This window comes from Oncorhynchus gorbuscha, linkage group LG22, assembly GCF_021184085.1.
Source record: "Oncorhynchus gorbuscha isolate QuinsamMale2020 ecotype Even-year linkage group LG22, OgorEven_v1.0, whole genome shotgun sequence".
Classification (NCBI taxonomy): Eukaryota; Metazoa; Chordata; class Actinopteri; order Salmoniformes; family Salmonidae; genus Oncorhynchus; species Oncorhynchus gorbuscha.
The window spans coordinates 9,232,672-9,252,692 of NC_060194.1; the positions used below are offsets into that span (position 1 = coordinate 9,232,672).

Sequence of the window (20,021 nt, forward strand, 5' to 3'; positions counted from 1 at the left end):
GAGGTCAAACATTTTCTGTAAGTCTTCACAAGGTTTTCAGAGAGCATGAGCTCCTGAGTTCTTCTGCAAAAATATAGAATTAGAGTTGGATAAATGTAGATAAACTATAATTGTTTTCCCATGGGCTTATACAGGATACTAACCTCAACATCAAAACCTTCATTCCAATTATTAATTAGATAAAAACATATATAAGCATATATAACTATATATAAGGCTACCAAGCTGCTAGGAAAGAACTGACTGAAATTAGCACTGAAGTGTGAAGTTAGAGGTGTAAAAACTCTTGAGCCTAACAATGGAAGAAGAGTTTCACAGCCCCTCCCCACCCAAATGCAGAGGCCTTTGAAGCTCCCTTCATCTGTGCAGAGAAGATATCGTCCTCAGAATCCCCAAAATACAACAGCCACTGGACAACTTTGTTTGGATGTCGTAAAGGACCATTCGCCGATACTGATATAGCTAGCTAACGACCTCCTTTTCCAAGTGGAAAAGACAGATAGAGACGTGCTAGCTACATTAGCTAGCTTGCTGGGGTTTTCTACAAGGAATCTGCCTCCTGAAAAAGCTTCTCCTACTCCCGTTGCCTGCTGCACTGCTGCTTGGATTCAACCTGGCAATCTGTTCACTGTCTGCCCTGGCCTGTCTCCCCTGTCAGGTATATGTACCCCCGACACACTCCCCCTCTCTCCCGAACTTTCCCTTACCTCCAGCACACATGCACTGTTAAGGCGAGTGATTCTGAACTTACAATGGCTAGCCCCAATTTGCCATATTTTTTGCTTGTGCTTTATGCTATTTGCCTCATGACTCCTGCATGCTTTGTTGACTATGAACTTGCTTGTTTACCCAACTGTGGGACACTGTTTTTTCCCACACACGGGACTCTGACTCTCGTTTGGTTACAGACTCTTGGCCTTCCATCCTATTCTAACCACTTCTCACCAGCTTTGTATTCATGTTACCTGATGAAATTGTTGTACAATATGATGTTGTTGCCATCTAATGCACATTCAAATGTTATAAATAAACATTGCAGAGCTTCCCTGTCCTCTGCTGTGCCCTGCTTGTATTACTGTTGATTTTATCTGGAAATGTGCATGTACACCCTGGCCCATCACTGTTGCTAGCCCTTGTAAAAGCCTGGGTTTTCTGCACGGTAACACTAGAAGCTTATTACCTAAAATTGATCCATTGAAAGTGTGGATTTACTGCTCCAATCCAGATGTGTTGGTCATTACTGAGATGTGGTTAAGAAAGAGTGTTTTGAACACTGATGTTAACCTTTCTGGTTATAACCTTTTTTCGGCTAGACAGATCTTCCAAAGGTGGTGAAGTGGCAATCTTTACCAAGGAACACCTTCAGTGCTCGTTTGTCTCCACCAAGTCTGTCCCCTAACAATTTGATTTGTCGGTTTAACGCATTAAACTTTCAAATAACTCTTTGTTGACTGTTGCTGGCTGTTATCGCCCACCATTAGCTCCGGCCTTTACTCTAAATGCCATAAGCTCTCTCCTGGCCCCTTACACTAAGTCTGAATTTGTCCTGCTAGGTGACATAAACTGGGACATGCTTAAACCACCTGACCAGGTCCTAAAACAATGGGACTCCCTAAACATTTCTCAGATTATTACCAATCCCACAATGTATGACTCTAAACACCCAGAAAAGGTTACTCTCCTCGATGTTATCCTTACAAATAATCCTGATAGGTATCAGTCTGGTGTTTTCTGTGGTGACCTTAAGTGATCACTATTTTACAGCCTGTGTTCGCAATGGCTGCTCAGTGAAACGACTTATCCTGACTTGTCATAGACGTTTGCTAAACACTTTCATGAGCAACCCTTCCTTCTTGATCAGGCCTCTGTACCCTACTTTCCGGCGCCGACTGAGATGGCCGCCTCGCTTCGCGTTCCTAGGACACTATGCAGTTTTTTGTTTTTTTACGTGTTATTTCTTACATTAGTACCCCAGGTCATCTTAGGTTTCATTACATACAGTCGAGAAGAACTACTGAATATAAGATCAGCGTCAACTCACCATCAGTACGACCAAGAATATGTTTTCCGCGACGCGGATCCTGTGTTCTGCCTTACAAACAGGACAACGGAATGGATCGCATGCAGCGACCCAAGGAAACGACTCCGAAAAAGAGGGAAACGCGGCGGTGTTCTGGTCAGACTCCGAAAAAGGGCACATCGCGCACCACTTCCCAGTATTCTTCTTGCCAATGTCCAGTCTCTCGACAACAAGGTTGATGAAATCCGAGCAAGGGTGGCATTCCAGAGGGACATCAGAGACTGCAACGTTCTCTGCTTTACGGAGACATGGCTTACTGGGAAAACGCTATCCAGGGCGGTGCAGCCAACGGGTTTCTCCACGCATCGCGCCGACAGAAGCAAACATCTCTCTGGTAAGAAGAGTGGCGGGGGCGTATGCCTCATGACTAACGGGACATGGTGTGATGAAGGAAACATACAGGAACTCAAATCCTTCTGTTCACCTGATTTAGAATTCCTCACAATCAAATGTAGACCGCATTATCTTCCAAGAGAATTCTCTTCGATTATAATCACAGCCGTATATATCCCCCCCCAAGCAGACACATCGATGGCTCTGAACGAACTTTATTTAACTCTTTGCAAACTGGAAAACATTTATCCGGAGGCTGCATTCATTGTAGCTGGGGATTTTAACAAAGCCAATCTGAAAACAAGACTCCCTAAATTTTATCAGCATATCGATTGCGCAACCAGGGGTGGTAAAACCTTGGATCATTGTTACTCTAACTTCCGCGACGCATATAAGGCCCTGCCCCGCCCCCTTTCGGAAAAGCTGACCACGACTCCATTTTGCTGATCCCTGCCTACAGGCAGAAATTAAAACAAGAGGCTCCCACGCTGAGGTCTGTCCAACGCTGGTCAGACCAAGCTGACTCTACACTCCAAGACTGCTTCCATCACGTGGACTGGGACATGTTTCGTATTGCGTCAGATGGGAATATTGACGAATACGCTGATTCGGTGTGCGAGTTCATTAGAACGTGCGTCGAAGATGTCATTCCCATAGCAACGATAAAAACATTCCCTAACCAGAAACCGTGGATTGATGGCAGCATTCGCGTGAAACTGAAAGCGCGAACCACTGCTTTTAATCAGGGCAAGGTGTCTGGCAACATGACTGAATACAAACAGTGCAGCTATTCCCTCCGTAAGGCTATTAAACAAGCTAAGCGTCAGTACAGAGACAAAGTGGAATCTCAATTCAATGGCTCAGACACAAGAGGCATGTGGCAGGGTCTACAGTCAATCACGGACTACAAGATGAAATCCAGCCCAGTCACGGACCAGGATGTCTTGCTCCCAGGCAGACTAAATAACTTTTTGCCCGCTTTGAGGACAATACAGTGCCACTGACACGGCCTGCAACGGAAACATGCGGTCTCTCCTTCACTGCAGCCGAGGTGAGTAAGACATTTAAACGTGTTAACCCTCGCAAGGCTGCAGGCCCAGACGGCATCCCCAGCCGCGCCCTCAGAGCATGCGCAGACCAGCTGGCCGGTGTGTTTACGGACATATTCAATCAATCCCTATACCAGTCTGCTGTTCCCACATGCTTCAAGAGGGCCACCATTGTTCCTGTTCCCAAGAAAGCTAAGGTAACTGAGCTAAACGACTACCGCCCGTAGCACTCACTTCCGTCATCATGAAGTGCTTTGAGAGACTAGTCAAGGACCATATCACCTCCACCCTACCTGACACCCCAGACCCACTCCAATTTGCTTACCGCCCAAATAAGTCCACAGACGATGCAATCTCAACCACACTGCACACTGCCCTAACCCACCTGGACAAGAGGAATACCTATGTGAGAATGCTGTTCATCGACTACAGCTCGGCATTCAACACCATAGTACCCTCCAAGCTCGTCATCAAGCTCGAGACCCTGGGTCTCGACCCCGCCCTGTGCAACTGGGTACTGGACTTCCTGACGGGCCGCCCCCAGGTGGTGAGGGTAGGCAACAACATCTCCTCCCCGCTGATCCTCAACACGGGGCCCCACAAGGGTGCGTTCTGAGCCCTCTCCTGTACTCCCTGTTCACCCACGACTGCGTGGCCACGCACGCCTCCAACTCAATCATCAAGTTTGCGGACGACACAACAGTGGTAGGCTTGATTACCAACAACGACGAGACGGCCTACAGGGAGGAGGTGAGGGCCCTCGGAGTGTGGTGTCAGGAAAATAACCTCACACTCAACGTCAACAAAACTAAGGAGATGATTGTGGACTTCAGGAAACAGCAGAGGGAACACCCCCTATCCACATCGATGGAACAGTAGTGGAGAGGGTAGCTAGTTTAAGTTCCTCGGCATACACATCACAGACAAACTGAATTGGTCCACTCACACTGACAGCGTCGTGAAGAAGGCGCAGCAGCGCCTATTCAACCTCAGGAGGCTGAAGAAATTCGGCTTGTCACCAAAAGCACTCACAAACTTCTACAGATGCACAATCGAGAGCATCCTGGCGGGCTGTATCACCGCCTGGTACGGCAACTGCTCCGCCCTCAACCGTAAGGCTCTCCAGAGGGTAGTGAGGACTGCACAACGCATCACCGGGGGCAAACTACCTGCCCTCCAGGACACCTACACCACCCGTTGTTACAGGAAGGCCATAAAGATCATCAAGGACATCAACCACCCGAACCACTGCCTGTTCACCCCGCTATCATCCAGAAGGCGAGGTCAGTACAGGTGCATCAAAGCTGGGACCGAGAGACTGAAAAACAGCTTCTATCTCAAGGCCATCAGACTGTTAAACAGCCACCACTAACACTGAGTGGCTGCTGCCAACACACTGTCATTGACACTGACCCAACTCCAGCCATTTTAATAATGGGAATTGATGGGAAATGATGTAAATATATCACTAGCCACTTTAAACAATGCTACCTTATATAATGTTACTTACCCTACATTATTCATCTCATATGCATATGTATATACTGTACTCTACATCATCGACTGCATCCTTATGTAACACATGTATCACTAGCCACTTTAACTATGCCACTTTGTTTACTTTGTCTACACACTCATCTCATATGTATATACTGTACTCGATACCATCTACTGTATGCTGCTCTGTACCATCACTCATTCATATATCCTTATGTACATGTTCCTTATCCCCTTACACTGTGTATAAGACAGTAGTTTTGGAATTGTTAGTTAGATTACTTGTTGGTTATCACTGCATTGTCGGAACTAGAAGCACAAGCATTTCGCTACACTCGCATTAACATCTGCTAACCATGTGTATGTGACAAATAAAATTTGATTTGATTTGATTTAAATGGGTATAGAATCAGCTTGATCCCCTCTGTCGAAGATGCTTTGACCTTCTTTTTTTATATTTTCAGTGGTATCGTTTACAAATACGTGCCCATAAAGAAAATGAGCATTCTAGGTTCAGCCCCTGGTTGACTGTGATCTGGCTGCAATTGTTGACTTAGCCAAAGCTTTTGATACGGTAGACCATTCCATTCTTGTGGGCCGGCTAAGGAGTATTGGTTTCTCTGATGGGTCTTTGGCCTGGTTTGCTAACTACCTCTCAGAAAAGAGTGCAGTGTATAAAGTCAGAACATCTGCTGTCTCAGCCACAGCCTGGCACCATGGGAGTACCCCAAGGCTCAATGTTAGGCCCCACGTTTCTTTCAATTTACATCAACAACATAGTTCTAGCAGTTGGAGGCTCTCTCATCCATGTATAATGCAGATGATACAGTCTTATACTCAACTGGCCCATCCCTGGAATTTGTGTTAAACACTCTACAACAAAGCTTTCTTTAGTGTCCAACAAGCTTTCTCTACCCTTAACCTTGTTCTGAACACCTCCAAAACTAAGGTGATGTGGTTTGGTAAGAAGAATGTCCCTCTCCCCACCGGTGTGATTACTACCTCTGAGGCTTTAGAGCTTGATGCAGTCACCCCATACAAGTACTTGGGGTGTGGCGAGATGACTTAATCGCTCCTCTTTCACCACAGCTGCCAAACTAACCCTGATTCAGATGACCATCCTACCCATGCTAGATTACAGAGAGGTAATTTATAGATCGGCGGGTAAGGGTGCTCTCGAGCGGCTAATTTTTTTTTTTCACCTTTATTTAACCAGGTAGGCAAGTTGAGAACAAGTTCTCATTTACAATTGCGACCTGGCCAAGATAAAGCAAAGCAGTTCGACAGATACAACGACATAGAGTTACACATGGAGTAAAACAAACATACAGTCAATAATACAATATAAACAAGTCTATATACAATGTGAGCAAATTAGGTGAGAAGGGAGGTAAAGGCAAAAAAGGCCATGGTGGCAAAGTAAATACAATATAGCAAGTAAAACACTGGAATGGTAGTTTTGCAATGGAAGAATATGCAAAGTAGAAATAAAAATAATGGGGTGATATGGAGCAAAATAAATAAATAAATTAAATACAGTTGGGAAAGAGGTAGTTGTTTGGGCTAAATTATAGGTGGGCTATGTACAGGTGCAGTAATCTGTAAGATGCTCTGACAGTTGGTGCTTAAAGCTAGTGAGGGAGATAAGTGTTTCCAGTTTCAGAGATTTTGTAGTTCGTTCCAGTCATTGGCAGCAGAGAACTGGAAGGAGAGGCGGCCAAAGGAAGAATTGGTTTTGGGGGTGACTAGAGAGATATACCTGCTGGAGCGTGTGCTACAGGTGGGAGATGCTATGGTGACCAGCGAGCTGAGATAAGGGGGGACTTTACCTAGCAGGGTCTTGTAGATGACATGGAGCCAGTGGGTTTGGCGACAAGTATGAAGCGAGGGCCAGCCAACGAGAGCGTACAGGTCGCAATGGTGGGTAGTATATGGGGCTTTGGTGACAAAACGGATTGCACTGTGATAGACTGCATCCAATTTGTTGAGTAGGGTATTGGAGGCTATTTTGTAAATGACATCGCCAAAGTCGAGGATTGGTAGGATGGTCAGTTTTACAAGGGTATGTTTGGCAGCATGAGTGAAGGATGCTTTGTTGTGAAATAGGAAGCCAATTCTAGATTTAACTTTGGATTGGAGATGTTTGATATGGGTCTGGAAGGATAGTGTTATGCAGGTGAATGAGGACCCAAAAGCGACTTGGCGAAAACAGAGTTTTTAATCCAGTAAAGTTACTATACAAACAAAAGGCATAATACTACTCGTAATGACGAGAACAGACTGGAGACTTGATCAAGAACTGCAGGTTGCCTCGGGAAGGCACTTGAACGTAGCAGACTCAGACACCTGCTCACCACGCAGCATCTGAGGGAAACACGACACGACAGGGCAATACATAGACATAGCACGGTGATCAATAGACAAGGATCCGACAGGACAGGAACGGAAAACAAGGGAAGAAATAGGGACTCTAATCAGGGGAAAAGATAAGGAACAGGTGTGGGAAGACTAAATGATTGATTAGGGGAATAGGAACAGCTGGGAGCAGGAACGGAACGATAGAGAGAAGAGAGAGAGGAAGGGAGAGAGAAAAAGAGGAGAACGAACCTAAAAAGACCAGCAGGGGGAAAACGAAGAGGGAAAAGCAAAATGACAAGACAAAATAAGACAAAACATGACAGATAGTTTACAGTCTAACCAGACACCTAAGTATTTGTAGTTGTCCACGTATTCTAAGTCAGAGCCGTCCAGAGTAGTGATGTTGGACAGGCGGGTAGGTGCAGGTAGCGATCGGTTGAAGAGCATGCATTTAGTTTTACTTGTATTTAAGAGCAATTGGAGGCCACGGGAGGAGAGTTGTATGGCATTGAAGCTTGCCTGGAGTGTTGTTAACACAGTGTCCAAAGAAGGGCCGGAAGTATACAGAATGGTGTCGTCTGCGTAGAGGTGGATCAGGGACTCAACAGCAGCAAGAGCGACCTCATTGATGTATAGAGAGAAGAGAGTCGGTCCAAGAATTGAACCCTGTGGCACCCCCATAGAGACTGCCAGAGGTCCGGACAGCAGACCCTCCGATTTGACACACTGAACTCTATCAGAGAAGTAGTTGGTGAACCAGGCGAGGCAATCATTTGAGAAACCAAGGCTGTCGAGTCTGCCGATGAGGATGTGGTGGTTGACAGAGTCGAAAGCCTTGGCCAGATCAATGAATGCGGCTGCACAGTAATGTTTCTTATCGATGGCGGTTAAGATATCGTTTAGGACCTTGAGCGTGGCTGAGGTGCACCCATGACCAGCTCTGAAACCAGATTGCATAGCAGAGAAGGTATGGTGAGATTCGAAATGGTCGGTAATCTGTTTGTTAACTTGGCTTTCGAAGACCTTAGAAAGGCATGGTAGGATAGATATAGGTCTGTAGCAGTTTGGGCCAAGAGTGTCCCCCCCTTTGAAGAGGGGGATGACCACAGCTGCTTTCCAATCTTTGGGAATCTCAGACGTCACGAAAGAGAGGTTGAACAGGCTAGTAATAGGGGTGGCAACAATTTCGGCAGATAATTTTAGAAAGAAAGGGTCCAGATTGTCTAGCCCGGCTGATTTGTAGGGGTCCAGATTTTTCAGCTCTTTCAGAACATCAGCTGAATGGATTTGGGAGAAGGAGAAATGGGGAAGGATTGGGCGAGTTGCTGTTGGGGGTGCAGTGCTGTTGACCGGGGTAGGAGTAGCCAGGTGGAAAGCATGGCCAGCCGTAGAAAAATGCTTCTTGAAATTCTCAATTACGGTGGATTTATCAGTGGTGACAGTGTTTCCTATCTTCAGTGCAGTGGGCAGCTGGGAGGAGGTGTTCTTATTCTCCATGGACTTTACAGTGTCCCAGAACTTTTTGGAGTTAGTGTTGCAGGAAGCAAATTTCTGCTTGAAAAAGCTAGCCTTGGCTTTTCTAACTGCCTGTGTATAACGGTTTCTAGCTTCCCTGAACAGCTGCATATCACGGGGGCTGTTCGATGCTAATGCAGAACGCCATAGGATGTTTTTGTGTTGGTTAAGGGCAGTCAGGTCTGGGGAGAACCAAGGGCTATATCTGTTCCTGGTTCTAAATTTCTTGAATGGGGCATGTTTATTTAAGATGGTTAGGAAGGCATTTAAAAAAAATATCCAGGCATCCTCTACTGACGGGATGAGATCGATATCCTTCCAGGATACCCCGGCCAGGTCGATTAGAAAGGCCTGCTCGCTGAAGTGTTTCAGGGAGCGTTTTACAGTGATGAGTGGAGGTCGTTTGACCGCTGACCCATTACGGATGCAGGCAATGAGGCAGTGATCGCTGAGATCTTGGTTGAAGACAGCAGAGGTGTATTTAGAGGGGAAGTTGGTTAGGATGATATCTATGAGGGTGCCCGTGTTTAAGGCTTTGGGGGAGTACCTGGTAGGTTCATTGATAATTTGTGTGAGATTGAGGGAATCAAGTTTAGATTGTAGGATGGCTGGGGTGTTAAGCATGTTCCAGTTTAGGTCGCCTAGCAGCACGAGCTCTGAAGATAGATGGGGGGCAATCAGTTCACATATGGTGTCCAGAGCACAGCTGGGGGCAGAGGGTGGTCTATAGCAAATTGTTTGGGTACAGACCTGGATAGTAGGACAGAACTCTGCAGGCTATCTTTGCAGTAGATTGCAACACCGCCCCCTTTGGCAGTTCTATCTTGTCTGAAAATGTTGTAATTTGGAATTAAAATTTCAGAATTTTTGGTGGTCTTCCTAAGCCAGGATTCAGACACAGCTAGAACATCCGGGTTGGCAGAGTGTGCTAAAGCAGTGAATAGAACAAACTTAGGGAGGAGGCTTCTAATGTTAACATGCATGAAACCAAGGCTATTACGGTTACAGAAGTCATCAAAAGAGAGTGCCTGGGGAATAGGAGTGGAGCTAGGCACTGCAGGGCCTGGATTCACCTCTACATCGCCAGAGGAACATAGGAGGAGAAGAATAAGGGTACGGCTAAAAGCAATAAGAATTGGTCGTCTAGAACGTCTGGAACAGAGAGTAAAAGGAGGTTTCTGGGGGCGATAAAATAGCATCAAGGTATAATGTACAGACAAAGGTATGGTAGGATGTGAATACAGTGGAGGTAAACCTAGGTATTGAGTGATGAAGAGAGAGATATTGTCTCTAGAAACATCATTGAAACCAGGAAATGTCATTGCATGTGTGGGTGGTGGAACTAATAAATTGGATAAGGTATAGTGAGCAGGAATAGAGGCTCTACAGTGAAATAAGCCAATAAACACTAACCAGAACAGCAATGGACAAGACATATTGACATTAAGGAGAGGCATCCTTAGTCTAGTGATCAAACGGTTCCAGTGAGTGGAGAGGTTGGTTTGGGGGTCACGGCGATTTAGACAGCTAGCCAGGACATCGGTAGCAAGCTAGCATAGGATGGAGGTCTGTTGTTAGCCACCTCTTGCGTTCCGTCAGTAGATTAGTGGGGTTCCGTGTGGTAGAGGGGATTAGTCCAAATCACACAACAACAACAAAAAAACAAAGAAAAATAAAAAACAATAGATATAGTTATAGAGGCCCAAGAAGAAACATAATAATAATAAAAATAAATAAAATGTACTTTACCATTCGGCCATCAGAATTGCCATCAATGCTCCTTAATCACTGCACTCTCTACACATCACTGCACTCTACTCTGTAAACTGGTCATCTCTGTATACACGTCGCAAGACCCACTGGTTGATGCTTATTTCTAAAACCCTCTTCGGCCTCACTCCCCCCTATTCTGAGATACCTACTGCAGCCCTCATCCTCCACATACAAAACCTGTTATGCCAGTCACATTCTGTTAAAGGTCCCCAAAGCACACACATCCCTGGGTCGCTCCTCTTTTCAGTTCACTGCAGCTAGCGACTGGAACTAGCTGCAAAAAACACTCAAACTGGATCGTTCTCTCTCTTCATTCAAAGACTCAATCATGGACAATTACTGACAGTTGTGGCTGCTTCGCATGAGTTATATATATATATATATATTGTTTTTAATCCCAGCCCCCGTCCCCACATGAGGCCTTTTGCCTTCTTAACTGACTTGCCTAGTTAAATAAATAAATGTCTAAAGGAGGTTTCGTCAGAAATGATGCAGGGGTCTCTGCATAGAGAAAAATTAAAGTCCTTTCCTAATGAGGACAGAGATAACCTTGAAGAGGTAATTATATCTGATGAAATTCAGGAGGCCATTTTTTGCATTGCAGGGGAGAAGCAACCTGGGCTGGATGGATTTTCCATTTAATTTCACAAGGCTTTCCTTCCCAAGTTAATTGACCCACGTGTAATATCATCAAGCCCTCATTACTGTATTCCCTGCCCAGTGCAACTAAAATTCTTGTTAAAAAAATATCTTGTTAACCCATAGACTCGATGGGGTCTTACCAGGCCTGGTTAATGTAGATCAGACAGGCTTTGTACGAATCATAATAATATTTGGAGATTATTCAATATTATGTATTGTGTGGAGGGTATACAGGAGCCTGATGGCTGCCTTGGATGCGGAAAAATAATTTGATCTGGAGATTTCTTCTGGGCGTTTTAAAATGTATGAATATACAGTGGGGCAAAAAAAGTATATAGTCAGCCACCAATTGTGCAAGTTCTCCCACTTAAAAAGATGAGAGAGGCCTGTAATCACTCTCTCTAACTCTGACATGTATAGGTTCTCATAAAAGCTCTTGAATGCCAAGTTAATATAATCAGTACTCTAGACTACAACATTACTAGGCAATGTAATTGAACCTATGGCTCTCTTAGCTTCTTCCCTTGTTATTTGCCAGGCAAGTAACTTTCCTGCTTTATCTCCATGTCCGTAATAGTTCTGTTTAAGTCTAGTGAGCGCATGTTCTGCTTTACACGTCATTAAGGTGTTGTATTCTAGCTGTTTTGAGGTCAGTTTTTGTTTAGTTGCATCCTCAAATGTTGCGCTGTGTTTGTTCTCAAGGTCTTTAATTTCTCTTTTCAAGAATTCTACTTTGGATGTATACATCTTCCACTCACTGGCTCTATACGAGATGATCTGTCCCCTTACATATGCTTTTAGGGTCCCCCATACAATTGCAGGGGATGCAGAATTAGTATTAATACTTACAAATATATAAATTTGTGCATTTATAAATGTTACAAAGTTAGTGTCATTGAGGAGATATGACCCTAACCTCCAGCGGTGAATGGTCCAATAGGGATTCTGGCTAGATATTCACAAATGAGAATCAAGAGGCCTTACCCACCGGTAATAGGAAATGTCCATTCTTGAATAGCAGTTATGGCCAGAAGAGTAAAATTAGTATTACTTGGCTGACATATATCTACGAGTCCAAATGTCCCTTTTCAACATTCTTAGCTGCTTGTGTGAGGTTAGTCACCTTAGAGGAGGATCTATAATTGGCTGAGTTCAAAACCAAATTAAGTCTCCTCCAATGATAATCTGTGACGATGGGCAATTTAATTTGAGAAATAGATCTTGATAAAAATGTAGGGTCATCATAGTTTGGCCCATAAACATTCACAATGTACAAGGGCACAGAATCAATACAGCCTTGCATGATCACAAACCTACTTGTCCTTAATCTGTGATTGTAATTTAAGCCAACAAGCACTATGGTTTATCATGGCTAGAGTGAGAAGTAAGAGGAAAAATACACCTGATCAACCCATTCTATTCTAAGCTTGCTGTGCTCAGCGTCTGTTAAATGAGTCTCCTGTAGAAGGGCCATATCCACCTTATGCTGCTTCAGGTAGCTTAAGATACATTTCACAGGTCTGTTTATACCCTTCACATTCCAAATTATGAGATGATGAGTGTTAGGGGCAGACGTTTAGGGGTTTGATTGAAGCAAATTATAATGAGAGATGTAAATATATTGAGTGCGGAGAAAAATGTAAAACAAATGAAAAGGTACAATAACTGGTATATAAGCATACATCTCTCCAACCTGTGTGAGCTAGTATTAATTCCCCTTCCCAACCCTGTCTACTCTCTCCCCAACAGAGAGAGTAAAACAACCCAACCCTATCGAGGCTATTACAGCTAAGTGGTAACACATTCCCACTTACCTAGCCCTGCTATGCATGGTGACCCCAAGATAAATTAAATTATACATCTTTAAATTGTGTATTGCCATCACCTCTGTTGAATAATACATATGTATATCTTCTGACGTCAACTTCAACTGTATATATATATATATATATATAGTGGGGCAAAAAAGTATTTAGTAAGCCAAAAATTGTGCAAGTTCTCCCACTTAAAAAGATGAGAGAGGCCTGTAATTTTCATCATAGGTACACGTCAACTATGACAGACAAAATGAGAAAAAAAAATACAGAAAATCACATTGTATGATTTTTAATGAATTTATTTGCAAATTACGGTGGAAATTAAGTATTTGGTCAATAACAAAAGTTTATCTCAATACTTTGTTATATACCCTTTGTTGGCAATGACACAGAGGTCAAACGTTTTCTGTAAGTCTTCACAAGGTTTTCACACACTGTTGCTGGTATTTTGGCCCATTCCTCCATGTAGATCTCCTCTAGATCATCCATATATATATAAAATGAGACCCCTCACCAGAATGGCCACACCGGACACCTTGGGTGCATCATTCTCGATACTCTAAAGTGACTTACTCCTAATCCCTTCATTTATTGACATACATATATATACACACACACACAGTTGAAGTCAGAAGATGACTCCAACCTAAGTTGATGTTATTAAAACTCCAACCTGAACATCAAGCTTAGAGGACATCAACCTTTTTCTCTAGATTAAAGATGGAGTCAACTAGCTTCTTGTCTGTTTCCTCCACATATTTGCCTACATCAACAATTGCGATTTCATGGTTGGAGTGCCTGATTTCCAACTGGGTTAACCGCTCACTTGTGGCCAGTTGGTTTTGGTGTAGTTGATGCATGATTTAATCAATTTTGTTGAGTCGGGCAGATATTCTATTTGAACGATGGTCTTATCCATCTCCATCTTGAACCAGGCAGGCGCTGCCTCATTGTCCGTCTTTGACGGGGAGGTAATTGAGGGTTTAGGAAGGTCTGTCTTTTTAGGAGGGATCTTGTTTTGGAGCTGGTAAGTGATAGCGTTATGTCTACTTGCTTTTTTAGTAGGTTAACAGCATAAATGTGGTTGAAAAACGGAATTATCTATGAACTTCTCAGAGCGCTATGCACAACGCGTACCCTCAGTGTGCCCCCATTTTCCCCCTGTAACTGTAATTCTTACCCTAGCCCTAATTGTAAACCTAAACCTAACCCCTAAGCCTAAAAAAGCTATTTTTCTTGTGGGGACTGTCGAAATGTCCACACATCCAAATATTCCTTGTTTTACTATCCTTGTGAAGACTTCTGGTCGCTACAAGGATAGTAAAACCAAACCAAACCACACACACACACACACACCTACTTCACCCAAATAGCATCAACAACTTGGAAGACGGATGGTTGTATCGATATAGCCTGCACTCTGAGTATGATAAAACATGATGTCTCTCCGGTACCAGTAATGAAAACACTAGTAAAAACCTCATTTCACTTCCAGAGTGTTTTACACTGTATTAAGCAGTGAACAATACACGCCCACAAGCAAAGGCTTATATGCAGTATCCTTCCTGCATATTCAATGCAAATATTGCTTCAGAGCTCTGTTAATCTTGCTATTCTTTACATAACAACAAAGATAAACCTACACAAAAATAAACATGCACTGCTGCTGACAATAGTGAATTTACTGTCTACATGGAGACAAGCAACATTTCAAGCATAAACTTCACACCTAGAGAAACAATACTGAGAGCACGATTGTTTTTGTTCTCATGCCTTCATTGATTTCCCCAGTAGAAGTAGAGATATAGGATGTGTATTTGTTACCTTGACAAGTACCCAGAATTTTTATATGCATTACCAATTATATTCAGTGACATACAGTACATTGTTTGCATTGCGTCACCTGAGGGGGTTGAGTCACTGATGTGATGGGTCCTTCTGTAGCTCAGTTGGTAGAGCATGGCGCTTGTAACGCCAGGGTAGTGGGTTCGATCCCTGGGACCACCCATACGTAGAATGTATGCACACATGACTGTAAGTCGCTTTGGATAAAAGCGTCTGCTAAATGTCATATATTATTATATTATATTATGTGATCATTCCGACTGGGTAGGCGCCCCCCCCTTGGGCTGTGCCGTGGGGGAGATCTTTGTGGGCTATACTCAGCCTAGTCTCAGGATGGTAAGTTGGTGGTTGAAGATATCCCTCCAGTGGTGTGGGGGCTGTGCTTTGGCAAAGTGGGTGGGGTTATATCCTTCCTGTTTGGCCCTGTCCGGGGATGTCCTCAGATAGGGCCACAGTGTCTCCTGACCCCTCCTGTCTCAGCCTCCAGTATTTATGCTGCAGTAGTTTATGTGTCGGGGGGCTAGGGTCAGTTTGTTATATCTGGAGTACTTCTCCTGTCCTAGTCGGTGTTCTGTGTGAATTTAAGTATGCTCTCTCTACTTCTCTCTTTCTTTCTCTCTCTCGGAGGACCTGAGCCCTAGGACCATGCCTCAGGACTACCTGACATGATGACTCCTTGCTATCCCCAGTCCACCTGGCCGTGCAGCTGCTCCAGTTTCAACTGTTCTGCCTTATTATTATTGGACCATGCTGGTAATTTATGAACATTTGAACATCTTGGCCATGTTCTGTTATAATCTCCACCCAGCACAGCCAGAAGAGGACTGGCCACCCCACATAGTCTGGTTCCTCTCTAGGTTTCTTCCTAGGTTTTGGCCTTTCTAGGGAGTTTTTCCTAGCCACCGTGCTTCTACACCTGCATTGCTTGTGTTTGGGGTTGTAGGCTGGGTTTCTGTACAGCACTTTGAGATATCAGCTGATGTACGAAGAGCTATATAAATACATTTGATTTGATTTTATTTGATTTATGCACTGTATGATTTTTCGTTGTTAGCAAAACATTTGTGGAAGTGCCACTAGATTTAGTACTGGGATTAACAATTACAACCATGTTTTAACCAAGAGGGGGTGTTTGTGTTTGCATGTAAAGTGTAGGAAGCACACACCACAAATGTATGAACTATGGATGGATGGATGGATGGATAGATAGATGGATGGATGGATGGAAGTAGACTCACGTCCATGCTGGTCACGTTACATCGGTGAGTTCCAGCAAACCAGCCACTGCTGGAGCACTGGTCAATGTCCACATCCTGTAGGTTGACATCCACTCGAACCACACCCCTGTAAGAGGAGAGAAAGAAACAGAGAGAGAGGGGGAGAGGGGGGTGGATAGAGGTTAGAGAGAGCAGTTAGCTTACACTCAGACGTCTCTTTTAGCGTAAGAAAGAAAGAAAACGAAAGAAAGAACGAAAGAAAGGCAAATGTTGCAATCCATTGTGACCTCATCTATAACAGAGTCTCTACATTGGTCCAATGTCTACAGGTGAACTATTGAGGGAAATAAACTATTCAAGGAAAAAATTGGTATGAGCATTGAATGCCAGAGTATTTTGTCCAATTTAACATCAACTGCAACAACAACAAAAATGTATCCTGTGTATCTGGTTTATATGTTATGTAAAATAAACATCTTTATTTAAATGTTCCCTAATGAGAGAAGTAGCCAAGCTTAAATAGCCCAATTGAATTATGTTGACTCCAGCTCTGAGCATCATGTTTACTGTAACCAAAACATAAATATATTTTAGGCTTACAGTAAATCAATAGACTGATGGTGCGCTTGATGTTGTTTACCTCTGGGAGACAATATTGCACACACACTATCTACTGGCACATGGTTAATTAGGCTACTGCATTGGTGTGCATCCAAATCACCTTCATAAAACCACAGTTTGCATTTGGACAACTGGATAGATGGACTGCTGGATGCATATTGAGTAAGCTATAGTTAAATCAGGCTAGCTATTATTCAGGCCCTGTATACATAAAAAGTCTGAGAGTATGAGTGCTGATCTAGGATTAGTTTAGACTTCTAGACTACAGTAAATATGATTATATGGACGGGGAGGTGCTAGCTCCCAGCCTGCCATCAGGTGTTCTCTTTCATGAAGTTTAAGATTATCAAATGAGCCCCAGGTGGGTCGCTCTCTTTATTCAGTCTGTCTGTTAGTCTCTTTCACTTTCCTTTTCTCTCTCTTTATTAACTTTTTTTTCTCAGTCTGCCACTAATCTCCCTGATCTCTGTATTTCTGTCTGGCAATCTTGCCACTCTTTATTACAAAATCAAACATTATCTCCCAATTCACCCAGTCTGTCTGTCTGCCCCTCTATCTTATAATGCCCAGGCCTCAGGGGTTATTCTCAAGAGGAGTCTGACAACCATTAGCTCCATCTGTCTGTTGGGAACTGGAACAAACACCAATGAAGAAAAAATGCTGAGGCTCATGCCATCTTTCCCCTGGCGCAAGAATAAGACGGGAAAGAAAGAACATGTAACTGTGATAGAGGAAGTGTTGATAAGCGGAATAATCTGTGTGCATGTGGGAGGGAGTTAGGGAGAGAAGGAAGGTGAGAAAAAATGTGTGAGAATGTGAGGACTCATGGGGTAACCACCAAGCAGGAGGGATTTTATTTTTAAGTCACTCTGCTAGAAACAAAACCATACAGCCATACATAACCAGTGGTGGAAAAAGTACCCAATACTTGAGTAAAATCACAGATACTGTACCATAATAGATTTTTTTAAATTGTATTTATTTTTTATTTTACCTTTATTTAACCAGGCAAGTCAGTTAAGAACATATTCTTATTTTCAATGACGGCCTGGGAACAGTGGGTTAACTGCCTGTTCAGGGGCAGAACGACAGATTTGTACCTTGTCAGCTCGGGGGTTTGAACTCGCAACCTTCCGGTTACTAGTCCAACGCTCTAACCACTAGGCTACGCTGCCGCCCCCAAAAAATGACCAGATAAAAGTGAAAGTCACCCAGTAAATACTACTTGAGTAAAAGTCTAAAAGTATTTGATTTTTAATATACTTTTTAAGTATCAAAAGTAAATGTAATTGCTAAAATTTACTTAAGTATCCAATGTAAAAGTAAAAGTGTTACTAATTTCAAATTCCTTATATTAAGCAAACCAGGCGGCATGATTTTCTTGTTTTTTAAATGTACGGATAGCCAGGGAGGGCCATACTCAGACATAATTTACAAACATAACATTTGTGTTTAATGAGTCTGCCAGATCAGTTGCAGTAGGGATGACCATGGATTTTCTCTTGATAAGTACGTGAACTGGACAATTTTCCTGTCCTGCTAAGCATTCAAAATATAAGTATTTTGGGGTGTCAAGGAAATTGGATGGAGTAGAAAGTATATTATATTCTATAGGAATGTAGTGGAGTAAAAGTCAAAGTTGTCAAAATATAAATAGTAAAGATACCCCAAAAAATGAATTAAGTAGTACTTAACCATATTTGATTAGCCTAACAGTCTAATCCAAACAAACCATTACCAAACAGCCATTATATTAAATCATCTTTCGACCAATGTGTTATAGGCTTATTTTTTTTTTTTTTTCAAAGAGATCTAAATGAACCTGTATCCAGCTGGGAGGAAAGAGAGGAGACGCCTCTGAGGACATGGACCAATACCTCAAGCTGAAAGCCAATGTTCTCATTCTGCATATCCTCCAAAAAAGCACACTGGCATCATTTACATTTTGATTAGGTTTACAAAAAAACATGATCCGTCTTGGTTTCTTTTATCCTTGGGGTGAATAGATTGCTTTGGATGTACATCTAAAGAGTTGGCCCACAAACTCTCAGAAAAAGGAAGAAAGACGAGACAGTGCAGTGGGATTCTCTTTGATCTCGACACGTTGGGGTTGTAGTTGTAAAACCAAATCCACAGGCCTGTTCTTAAAGTCATGCTGCTGCTGGTAATCACGAGACGACTATGCCACATCCATTTGTGGGAATGTCAATTGAGTTTTAATGTGCCCTCTGGACATTCTGAAATTTTGAACAGTAACCAGCTCTTTAAAAACCAATAGAAGCAGTAACTTTCGCAGCTAATTAAAGGTCATCTTGCCGATGGCTTAATACCAATGTCCTCATAAAATGGCTGTCACGTTGTGTTCGTGGCCATAAAAAGAGAGGACCGAACTTTAAAAAATCAAGTACATTGGACTTGAAATCCGAAAATTCTTAAAAGCAGCTCCAAGGTCGATAATGCCTCCTTTATGGTTGAGCTCGAGTTGATTGCTATGATTTTATGCTAAGCAGCAACAGCAGGGGTCTTTGTCTGGCTGCTAATGTATCAAATTTTTAGTGGAGACACATCAACAATGGTCCAATGCCAAATAATACCTTTCAACACATAGGCCTTTGTTTATCCCCTTCCAGATCTGAATTATCTGGATCGGTGTGAGCAAGCATCATGACAGTTCCTACCCTATTGCAGAGACCTATCAAAACCTTTTTAATCTGTGAAGAGATTTCAACAAGGGACTAGAGCAAGTGTGGGCAATCCTGGTCATGGAATCCCTGGGAGGCCAGGTAGCTGGAATTTTGCCAATCACTGATCAGCTTAGTTGGTGTTGTAAATTAGTAGTCAGTTGTGGGGCTTGATTAGGACTTAGGCTAAACTTTTGCTGTACCTACAGCACTCCATACCAGAGCCCCTGGCTTAATGATATGTTTTTTTTTTGCCATTACAACGAGCCAGTCCTCCCACAGCTTGGTAACCGCTTTGAGATCATCTTGCATTTATGCAAAAGAAATGCACAAAACTGACTAACTTACATACAGATGTACTATCTTAATTTGATCACTCTGTTGTCGCAGATAATTATCCTTCACGACTTGATATGCAAATGTGTAGTGTATTCATGGTTTAAAAAGACTTCTAAAAAGTTTGTAATTTCCACTTAGAAATATCAGACTAACTAAAAATATATCACCCCTACAAAAATGTATATTAGTTATAACACACATAATAATTCACATTTCCTGTTGCTGAAAGATTATTTTCCTGCTGTGAGAAATGG

At 43.0% G+C, this 20,021-nt stretch overlaps 1 protein-coding gene across 1 annotated transcript in view; it reads right to left on the reverse strand.

Moving 5' to 3' along the window:
- The window catches only part of LOC124009624 (probable G-protein coupled receptor 158), a 100,519-nt gene that overhangs the window by 77,972 nt on the left and 2,526 nt on the right, over window positions 1-20,021 (reverse strand). The window contains exon 2 of the mRNA XM_046321615.1: window positions 16,148-16,253. Coding sequence (XP_046177571.1) covers window positions 16,148-16,253 — 106 coding nt within the window. The remainder of the gene's footprint in view (window positions 1-16,147; window positions 16,254-20,021) is intronic.